Below are 10,613 nucleotides of genomic sequence, written 5' to 3'. Positions count from 1 at the left end.
CTCCTCCTCCTCCTCCTCCTCCTCCTCCTCCTCCCGCCGCCCCCGCCGCCATTCATCTCCCTCTGTCCCCGTCCTCGTCTCTCCCTCCGAGCGGGCACTGCCATCGCCAGTCGTGCCCATCGCGCTCGTCGTTGTGCGTACACATACTATATGCACCCGTTAATGACCATAGCAGCACGCTAAATCGACGGGCAAGAGTCCGTAAGCCCGTCCATTCATCCTCCTTCCACGATCGCTCCTCTGCCGGGCCCGCACCCTGCGCCGTCTCTCCTCCCAGACGCCCTCTGCTGAGCCTCGGTCGTGCCTGCAGCGTGTCAGGCTACAGGCTTCGTGTGTGGCTGGCCCCAGCGCGGCCTCTCCGATGTTGATACGGCCAGTTTCACTCCCTGATCCCGCCCGCTCCCCCCGCTTCATGTAATCGCGCGCTCGCCATAGGTCCGATGGTGCATGCGCCACCAGATGACCCGTCCATCATTGCCCTTTCTCTCCTGTACAATTCACAAAATATGGACGTCCTTTCTTCCCATGCTCGTGCGACTTGTCCAGTCCGCCCGACGTCGATGCGCCTCGGTCCATCACGCGAGCCTCCAAGGGGCAGAAACTCGTCGAGATCCGATCCGGCCGGGCCAATTGCGGTCCATCGACCGCCCCTGCTCTAATGTGCGGGACTGCTTGTATTATGTACAGTACCTACTTACACTTCCTCAATAACATCGAGCTTCGTGTCCGTGCGTGTGCGATCCGAGGTCCCGGCTCATCCCGGCCACAGCGGAACCAAACACCCTCGATGCGGCGTCTGGGGTCCTCCCGCCATGCCTGATCACGTGCCCGTGTCCTGCCCAAATTTTGAGAGCGCGTCTCAGTCGTCCGTCGTACTTGCCCGCCATGGTCCGCCAGTTCAAGTACCACGAGCAGAAACTCCTCAAGAAAGTCGACTTTCTCAACGTACGTCCTCGCGCACGCTATTCCCGCTCCCATCCCTGACAGAACCCCCCCCTCCAGTGGAAGCAGGATGCCAACCTCCGCGAGGTCAAGGTCATGCGCAGATACCACGTCCAGGACCGCGACGACTACCACAAGTGCGTTTCGCCCCGCCCGCCTTCCCCAGCGACTGACCCCACCGCAGATACAACAAGCTCTGCGGCTCGCTCCGCGCCTTCGCGCACCGCCTCGCCCTCCTCCCCGCACAGGATCCCTTCCGCGCCCGCATGGAGGGCCAGCTGCTCTCCAAGCTCTACGACATCGGCGTGCTCAACTCCGCCGCGAAGCTCAGCGACGTCGACGCCAAGCTCACCGTCGCCGCCTTCTGCCGCCGCCGCCTCGCCGTCGTCGTCTGCCGCGCCAAGATGGCCGAGACCGTCTCTGCGGTGCGTCGCCCCCCTCCCGTGTACTGCCGCCCGCGCTGACCGTCGCGCACCCAGGCCGTCAAGTTCATCGAGCAGGGCCACGTCCGTGTCGGCCCAGACACGATCACCGACCCGGCGTACCTGGTGACGCGGTGAGCACAGCGCCGTCCCGCGCAGGCGCACGTACTGACACCCCCCAGGCACATGGAGGACTTTGTCACCTGGGTCGACCAGTCCAAGCTGAAGAGGACCATCATGAGATACAACGATGAGGTGCGCGCCATCCGCCCTTCGCGCAGAGACTCGTCGCTCACTAACCGCGCGTCTTAGCTGGACGACTACGACCTGCTCTGAGACGTTTGTCGGCTCGGCTCGAGCTGGCCTTCAACTCTACTTTTTTCACTGCATTAGGCCGCCACGGCGCAGGAGCGCGTCTCGGGATCTTGTTCCTGGCCGCGTCTTGAGCACTTTGATGCCCGGGAGGCGCTTCATTCAACGGCCATAGTCTGGTTCGATCCAATCCCCTCTCCGACAAGGAGCAGACGCAACGCCTGGCAGGAACGGGAAAGGGAAAGGGAAAGTAAAAGGAAGGCGAGAGTGGTACTGTGGTCCGCACCCTCTGGATACTTGACTTGTACTTTTTCACATCAGTCCTATGCCAAATGCGCACTGCATATCTCAGCAGATGGCTTTCGGCAGGACGAGTACTCGACGGGGAGCTGTGAATGACATTTGGGTCACAAAAGCACTCGGGTAGCATTGGCCGCAGGACACTTGGCTGCTGTTGCGACAGGGAGGCTGGCGCTCATACATAGCGTGGACGGACAGGCCCACTAACAGCTGGTCGGTATTGATCGCGCCCGACTGTGCTCATTGGGCCACCCGGAGAGCACAGATGTCGGCTTCTGTGTATCCCCGCCGCGCACGGACGCGAGTCGACAACCGAGACAGGAACGAGGAGTATATATATAATGCATTCGCGGGAGGAGTTGAGATGTCCAAGACTCCCCTGATAGCGCAGTGACCGGCCAAAGTTGGGTGATCGACCCTCCGATGTTGCACTGAAGTGCGTGGCCGTACGAGACGTCGCATGACAAACTCGGACTCACGATCCTCGAATAAAAAAAGAGTCGCGAGCCCGTCGCAGATATTCATGACGGGGTGAATGCCCTTGTCGATGCCCGCTGCGAGCTGATCGTAGTGCTTCACCATGGCGTCGTTTTGTGACCGTGTCGTCGACCTATACTGGGCACGGCAGCACGTTAGAACCCTCGGATGACGTCACGCGTATGCACAAAGATCTCGTCCCAAGGTTTACGTTGAGCATCCCCGAGGGGTTCACGAACGCCGACCACTTTGCACGGCAAAAAAAAACACAAGACTCTATTTGCACCGGAGCACTGCAACGGGAAGACCCTCGGGACCCTATCCCAGACTCGGCGCCGGTGTGCCGTGGACTACTATGCGAGAGATACACATATGCGCAGTGGTATGCAATAATAGGGATATAGGGTGTACAGCTATATATGCGGCCCGACGTGAAGATGAAAGAATAAGTGGTATGGTATAGATGTGCCGAGAAGATAAACAACGACCTTTTCCGGAGACGATACAGACAAGCATAGCAATAAACGAGCGGCGGCAAGGACAGCGCGGAGCGGACATTCGTGACGGTCATGACGGGAGTCTCGTGGGATCTAATTTCGATGTCCATGCCTGCAGCTCCTTAAGACTCGGAGCGGCAAGCGCGTATGAGTTGGATGCGGTGAACAAGGTGAACGTGAATTTTTTCTGCGCGACATTCGTTAGTAAATAAGAAGCAGAGTGAATCGGGCGACGCACTCCGAGCAAAGCTTCCATTTCGGGGTTGCGCTCGATGTTCACCCCGTTGAGGTTGATGACGCTGGTCTCTTCCACCTCGTTCGAGTGGGCGTAGACGTGCAGGTACGGTCTACACAGTCAGGCGCGTCAGCTCAGTGATCCGGGCAATAGAACGATAGACGCATACCTCCGCAAGACGAACCATCGCTTCTCCCAAACGTTCTCGTTGGCGTCGATCATAATCATCATATGGCCTTTCTTCGTCGGCCCATCGCTGACGCGCACCAATGTCAGCACAAGCTCACCGCGAACGAGCTCAAGCAGCTTACTTTCGCGGGATGACCTTCGTCGACGAGATGAGCTTCACCGACTCCGCAGACTGCGTCCCGGAGGTCTTCCCTGACTTGACGCTCGACTCCTCCGGCTCAACAGGATCCTGGCTGATCACAATCTGCAGGCCCGTCAGACACGCTGCGCGCCACACCACGCAGACTCCCCGACTCACCTCACCGCGATGTCCAAACTTCTTCTGCCACAGGTCGAGCGCCTTGCGGAGCAGGTCCTCAGACGCCCACACGACCGCGTCCGTCTGTGTGACGCGGCTGTGCGGCGACGCCGCGAGGATGACGCGGATCGCCTGCACGTCCGCCGCCCGCCGCTCCATCGACACCAGCTTGTTGTAGTCCTCGACCGCCGAAACGCCCCGGGGCCGCCACACACCCAGGGCCTCCTCGCCGCGGACGTACTTCTCCGCCGTATCCAGGCGCCAGAGGTCCTTGGGAGAGCGCGTCAAGGGCGGGGACAGCCGCACAGTAAAGACGGTGCTCGTCTTCGGGATGACCTTCGCCGACCCGAGCAGCGCCATGAAGCGCGAGGGGGGCCGCGCGTCGCGCGTCTGGATGGACACCGCCGTGTCCATCGCGAACTGCACCGGCTCCGCGCAGATGTCCACATTCACAGACCAGCTAATCTGCAGCAGTATGCGCTGGCTGGAGCCCGTAACGCGGTTCAGGAGGACGGAGTCGTGGACGCTGGAGTCCCAGAGCGCCTCCGCGGACAGAGTGCCCGTCCCGTCCATCCGGAAGTCGACCGTCTGCTGCTGCAGCAGGGGCAGCGTGACTAGCGATTTTGAATTCGACTCGTGCAAGCGCCCTTTGGCGTCGAGAAGTCGAACGTTCCCGAGCCGTATTCGCGTCACCTCGGTCCAGGGTAGTTGCCGACCCGAATTTGAGAACAGCGATAGCACAATGCGCCGTTGTAGACCTTGATGCAGCTGGAACGCACCTGGATCCAGGTTGCCCTGCGAAATGACAGCCACAGGGCTGTACGCACCGTCCGGAGCCAGCTCACTAATCTGAAGCCAGGCGACAACGTCATGACTTTGCTCCATGACAAAGTCGGTCTCCGAGCGGCGCATGAGGGGCAGAGTTGGAGGTTTACTGTCCGGAGTGCTAGATCTACTACCATTCAGCGGAAGACGTTGCTCGCGGAGCTCGTCCCAGCGCTCCATGCGTTCTATATATGTGGGCTTCAAGCGGGCGAAGAACTCTATTGGGGCATAGCCCTGTCGAAGATATGTGAGGACTTTGGAAGATGCGACAATCGAGAAGCTGCGGCGGAATTTGAGGTCCGAGAGGACGGATGCATCCATGTCCAGCGCCGGTGAAGGGTATACCTCTTCCGATGATATGGATGACCCCATGAATGACGACAGCCGCACTTGGAGATGGACGGAAGAGAAGTCGTGATGCGACAATCCCTTGACAGAGTCTACACTCAGGACGAAGGTGAGTTTGCTCCCAGGGGGCACTGTCCCTGGTACAGGAGAAGATGCTCGGGTAGACGTTGTTGACGAATTAGCATGTTTGGGGGACAGCACGAAATTGGCAATCTTGACCTCCATGCGGCATGAACCAATGGCCTCTGCAGTGTATCGACAAAAGATGGGCGCAATACAAGTGGAAGACAGTCGACGTGATAGCGGTGCGAGTGATAGCAAGGCATTTCCAATAAATGAATATTCCGGAGGCGGAGAATCATAAAACGGCTCTTCGGACGAGAAGTGCTGGGAGTAAGATGGGCGGTCAATGAAAGTGGTTAAATTGCGCATGCGCTGTAATTGCTGCTGCAGGCGATCTAGCGACCAAGCGTATATAGCATTATTGCGCTTGTCCAAGACTTTGACGGCTACACAGGGCTGTGTTGTGGACGCTAACACAGGGTCGACGACATCGCCGAATTGATCCAACCCAGCGATAGTGTCAATAGCTGATGCAGGTGCTGCAAGTGATCCGCCAGAAGCCACGGTGAAGTTGTATGATACACCTTTCCTAAGCTCCCTGCTATTTAATGACAAGCCATGTTAGTCGCACACAGAAGCTTCTATGGCATGACAACGATACCTGATCACATTGGCTTCTTTGACGAAGACAGCATTAGATAGCACGACCTCAGCCATAGAGAAGGAACGATGTGCCCGCCATTTATCCAACACTTTGCGTATCAAGCGCAGTTGCTTCGCGGTGTATATGACTGGCTCGAACGCTTCCAGCTCCGCATCAACCTCCCCTCTAGCCCGAGCATCCAAGAGGCGCTTCATATGCGACTGGACGAGTTTCAGCTGATGCTCCATTTGCTCCTTTTCCGCCTTGAGGTCTTCCGCCTCCGAGGATTCAGCAATGGCCTGTAGCCGCGACTCGAATTCGACACGCTGCGTCTCCAGCTGACTCTGGACGTCTTTCAAAGACCCACCTACATCCGGGCTATCATGGCTAGTCATCGCGTCAACGCTGGTATCATCTGTAAATGCATCGCTCGAGAATGGCCTCCCAGACTCGCTCCAAATATCATCCACTTGGCTAAGGCTGCTCTCTGGACGGGGCTTAGCATTATGGTCTCGCATGGTCTTCACCTTCGCGATCTTCTCGAATAGCTTATTCAAGTCCTCGTCTGGGAGATTGTCGAGCGATGGGTCCAGCCCTAGTCGAGCGAATGCAGCTTCACGCTTCGCGAAAGTCCAGTCCACGTCAGCGAGATCAACGGAGGAAGCAGGCGACTGCGGCCGCGTCGGGTCACTCTCCTGGGCAGCCTGTATATCACTAGCGGAAATACTGATATGTAGACTTGACTTTTGCTTTGCTCGATCACGTTGTTTCCTAACCTCTTCGGGGTTGTTGAAGCGGAAGACGTGATGCTCCCCTGGGCAAAGAGGATAAACTCTCCGCCTATGAGATACGAGCAGGACTTACCTAGAATGATGCGAAAACCCGAACGTAGTTTGAATGTCTTGACTCACATCAGCTTACTGTAAAAAAGGTAGGTTGCACACTCACTTGTCCAGCAGTGATCTGTCGTCCGTTCAAGAACTAGTAATGGGACGTATTACGACTCTGGTTTCCGCGAATGGCGTTAGAACCTACCGTCACGGCGTCAGGCATCGCATGGAGGGTCACCTTCCCGTCGTTGTGTTCGAAGTAGCAATGTTCCTCTGCGATACTCTCGCCACTCAGACGTATTGCGGCGGGTTTCTGGCTATCAAGCCGCCCAACCTGTTTCGATCGTTGAGTGCGCGTCTAAACGGCACAATACAAGCTTTCGACTAACCACTGACCGCCCAGGCTTGAGCTGATAGATCAGGCACTCGCTCATAAGCGGATCTAATAACAATGCAATTGAGAACAAAACAACAACTTGGAGGGGAAGTTGACTGACCTTCGTTCTATCAGCCGTACAGGGTGGCGACTCTCGATCAGAGAGTGTGCTACGAAAACAGAAAGTTACGCACCAAGTTTACCAAATGAGGCATCTGCCAGCATAACGGATATCAGTGAGTTCATACCATGTAGTCTCTAACCACAGCTTACCCTCTTGGGTGTATGCACACCGACGTTGTTTTTGTCAATGGAGATACCCAGCTCTTCCAGGGCCTTTTCTCGCTCCTTCTGGACTTCCTGTGTCCGCTGCATCTTCTCCTCCCACGTCTCGTTCAGACTCTGCATAAGCTTCTCACTCGTCTCGAGTTGCTCTTGCAGCGCTGCCTTAGTGACAGTCTTAATTGTGCCGTCCTTGGCTTGGTACGTGACCTTCTGTTGTGCAGCCGGGATAGATGGATCGAATACAGCTTCGCTAGACGAGCCCGAAACGCGCGCTGAGTTTCCACTGTCAGCTACAGGGAAAGATAGAACAAGTGGCGCCTCCACTCACCTCTGAGCATCTCAAGCTCCTCTTTGAGCTCTCGAACAAGCTTAGCGTTAGGGTCCTCGTTGACAACGGCTTTGTTCTTGATTTTCTTGGCCTGGTCGGCATAACGCAGCGTACTCAATGTTTCGTCATACTGGACATCGGCGGGAGAAATAGCAGCGATCATAGCCGTCTTGGAGTTACCACCCAAGCTGTCTTTTAACAGCCACGTTAGGACCTGTAAGATGGACCTCAGGATCTATTCTTGATAACAGTCTACAAGGACATACAGAGTCTCGATATGGGACGAATTCATCCGCCTTCCCTTTCTTCCCCTTCTTGGCTTCAGCCTGGCTAGCGGCCGCAAGAGAGGCGATGACTTTTCCCAGTGTAGTCAAAGACTTGTTGATGTTGGCACCTTCCTTGAGTCGCTGACCCGTAGCACCAGTCGAATTTGCACGTTCCGACCCAGCCAAATCGACCAAACTATACGATATGAGGCTTCATGTATGAGTCTCCCGAGGGGAATATGCGTACCTGATCCGGGATACTTTCTCAGTATCCAGATTCGTGCCAACATCGTGCCGCTTCTGAGTTAATATGAGCGTGAAAACAGCATGGGAACGGGATGATCTGGAGAACAAAATTGAATGCGCGAAGATTGCGGACGCAACACCTGCACTTACGTCTCGTTCATGTTGGTAGCCGCGACTGTTCTCGCCTTATTACCCTCGTCCATCAGTTGCATCATCTCGTCGTAACTGCTGACTACCAATTTGGATAAATCTTCGACGTAAGGCCCTAAGCTTGGATGCTCTCGGACCCTGAGGTTTCCAGTGTTCTTCGGATTCAATAAATCCCTGACCTTCTCGTTATAGATCTGCCGAGAGTCAGGTGGCGCACACCGCTTCGAGGGATGGGACGGCACACCTCTATGTAGGACACCTCGACAGTGAAATTAATGTGCGGATCCGCCGCCTTCTTGTCGTCTACCCGCGTGAAAAGTTCAGAACAAGTGAGAGGAATGATTCCCTTGTCGGCACCGTCTGGATTACGGTGTACATTAGACCTGCGCGACGTAAGACCTACTATATTACGACTTACATCCCATCATACTGCACAAGTCCAACTTTTTAGTCACAGACTAAGCCAAGTGAATGGTTCAACACTCACCTGTATGATTTCCCGGACCCTGCATATACCCTCCTCAGCAAACATTACCCTGCATAACTGACCTGACCACGCACCTGTCTGTCCATCTTATACTACGTCAGCTAGAGAAACGCGAGAAAGAAAGCCGAGGGGACATACAAGCCAAGATACATGCATTAAATCCCGCAAATCCATGGTCGAGCAGCTCCTTGCCGAGGTCGTCGTACAGGGTCTGCTGCGAGCAGTAGTTCGCGTCGTCCCTGGAGCCCGCCGACCAGTAACTCTTGTCGAACGCGAAGTTCATCACCTTGCGCTCGGAAGAACGCCCCGCTGCCTGCACGCCCTGGTCGGGAGGCTCGAGGATCGTCTGGTTGCCTTCCATGCGGACGAGACATTTCGCGCCGCGGGCGATCTCTGCGCGACCGAACGGCGGGGTACGGGGGTGAAGATGGGGAGGGCGCAGCGTGAGCGGACATCACGGGAGAAATGTGGAGAGACGAACCGCGCGAGTTGAGGGGCCTGCAGCGCACGACGACCTTGATGTTTCCATCGCCATGCTCGGCCATCTATGGCGCAGGAGGATGTGCTGTGCTAAGTGGGCGCCGTGTACGCGGGCGGGCGGGGGAGCGAGAGAGGGAAGAAAGCAGGGTGATATTAGGGCCGCAGGCAACCCTTGAGGATGAAGTGAAGGAGGCAGCAACGCCGGATTTGGCGAAGCGTTGCTCAGCCACCCACGACGCGTCCTCGTTGCTCGGGCGCTGTCTGATCTACCACCTGTGAGTCGACTCTGCCGCTGGACTGTGTCCCCACAGCTTTAAATTCTCTCTCACCGAATACTCCAGTCGTTCGCAGTGCCTGAAGAGCGTGCGTGTGATCCCTTCCCCGGGCCCGCGTCGGAATTGCCACTAGTCGCCCTTTTTTCATCATGATCTGAAGACGCGCTGTATCTATGGCATTTTGTTTTCTGCACATCGTCTCGTTGCACCCTTGGCAGTCAGCAGCGCAACGATCAAGGCAATGCGCCAGCGTCCTCGATCAACTTCGTAGTATTGGGTTACCTACGCCGAATGTTTAAAGAGCTAAGAACATCTTGATGTGCGTATACATATAGAAATACATGGGAAAATTATTTGATGAACGTCGGATATGCTGTCTTGGGCACGAATCAAGCACCTCTATAAGTAGGGTATGATGGGACCTGGTTCGTATTTCTCTTGAAGGAAGAACACAAGCTGAAACCTATTCCCCAGAGCTGTGTTACTGTGAACAAGGCTGCTACGCCGCATGCGATCTCTACCTCGACGGCAACTCGCGATACAGCGGCTCTGGTTATGCCAAAAGAGACCCACGCATTACGGCACGCTGCGTACAAAGCCGCAGGCGCGACGGCCCATGCAGCGGGCGAGCAGAGCACGCGAGGCGCGCATTCCGTGGCTCCGGCGGCGGCGTGCGCACCGTCCGTGTCGCCCCACGCCCTCCGACGCGCGGCCCCTTCAAACCCCACATGCACAGCCGCCTCCAGCCCAACGCGCGAGCGTGAGCAGATGCATCTCGACCGGGTCTTCCACCGCCAGCCCAGCCTGTGCGACAGCAGTGCACATCCGCGCCGCCGGCGTGCCAATGTCTTCGCCCCAGGACACGTTTGCACAGCCGGGATGGTCGCGCGCGCCGCTGCGCTCCCTGCACGCACGAACGCCCTCGTCCAAACGTCCATAGGCACACGTTCTGTGCGCTCCCGAGGCCTCGGGCCTCAGAGCCGCTTCCGGTCTAGCGGGAGAATTTCCGCGCGTCCTGCTCGCGGCGGTCCTCCACACGGTGAGGCCGCGCAACGACGCCGCTGTGCCGGAGCGACCGCATCGCGCACGTCCCGCTCAACGCCGCCGTGCGGAGGGAGCTGCGCGTGCGCGTGCGTGGTCCGCTCGCTCTCTCGGCTCTGCGTCTTATGCGCAGCCTGCCATCGCTCGTGTAGGCGGCTGCGGAGATGCTTCCGAGACCGGTTAGGCGTTGGAGGCTGCATTGGTGTCACTGGGTGCCAGAGCATCCGACAAAGAGGATTGTGCGTACCCGTCTCCGTCGTGGTGGTATCAGGTAGGTACGGGGATGCACATGTCGGCA

General features: G+C 57.0%; 2 protein-coding genes across 2 annotated transcripts; one reads left to right on the top strand and one right to left on the bottom strand.

Annotated features, from left to right (window-relative positions):
* Positions 1-885: 885 nt before the first annotated feature.
* On the top strand, positions 886-1,700 carry FIBRA_07898 (uncharacterized protein; the record flags this gene model as incomplete). Its single annotated transcript, XM_012329561.1, has 6 exons — positions 886-945; positions 1,003-1,079; positions 1,127-1,367; positions 1,422-1,498; positions 1,547-1,619; positions 1,677-1,700. 6 exons carry the CDS (start codon positions 886-888, stop codon positions 1,698-1,700), a joined length of 552 nt encoding a protein of 183 aa, XP_012184951.1.
* Positions 1,701-3,020: 1,320 nt separating this feature from the next.
* On the bottom strand, positions 3,021-8,880 carry FIBRA_07897 (uncharacterized protein; the record flags this gene model as incomplete). Its single annotated transcript, XM_012329560.1, has 22 exons — positions 3,021-3,137; positions 3,189-3,297; positions 3,355-3,441; positions 3,497-3,618; positions 3,673-5,506; positions 5,570-6,365; positions 6,416-6,452; positions 6,500-6,532; positions 6,587-6,715; positions 6,771-6,823; positions 6,879-6,885; positions 6,952-6,972; positions 7,031-7,314; positions 7,371-7,584; positions 7,637-7,832; positions 7,884-7,979; positions 8,033-8,226; positions 8,277-8,392; positions 8,451-8,461; positions 8,520-8,538; positions 8,594-8,605; positions 8,658-8,880. The coding sequence occupies 22 exons, from the start codon at positions 8,878-8,880 to the stop codon at positions 3,021-3,023; spliced, it is 4,710 nt and encodes a 1,569-aa protein (XP_012184950.1).
* Between the last annotated feature and the right edge of the window lie 1,733 nt (positions 8,881-10,613).

Source organism: Fibroporia radiculosa (assembly GCF_000313525.1).
Source record: "Fibroporia radiculosa TFFH 294 genomic supercontigs, scaffold17504, whole genome shotgun sequence".
In the NCBI taxonomy this organism is placed as follows: Eukaryota; Fungi; Basidiomycota; class Agaricomycetes; order Polyporales; family Fibroporiaceae; genus Fibroporia; species Fibroporia radiculosa.
The sequence above is the reverse complement of the archived record's forward strand: the minus strand, read 5'-3'. Positions and strand labels throughout refer to the sequence as shown.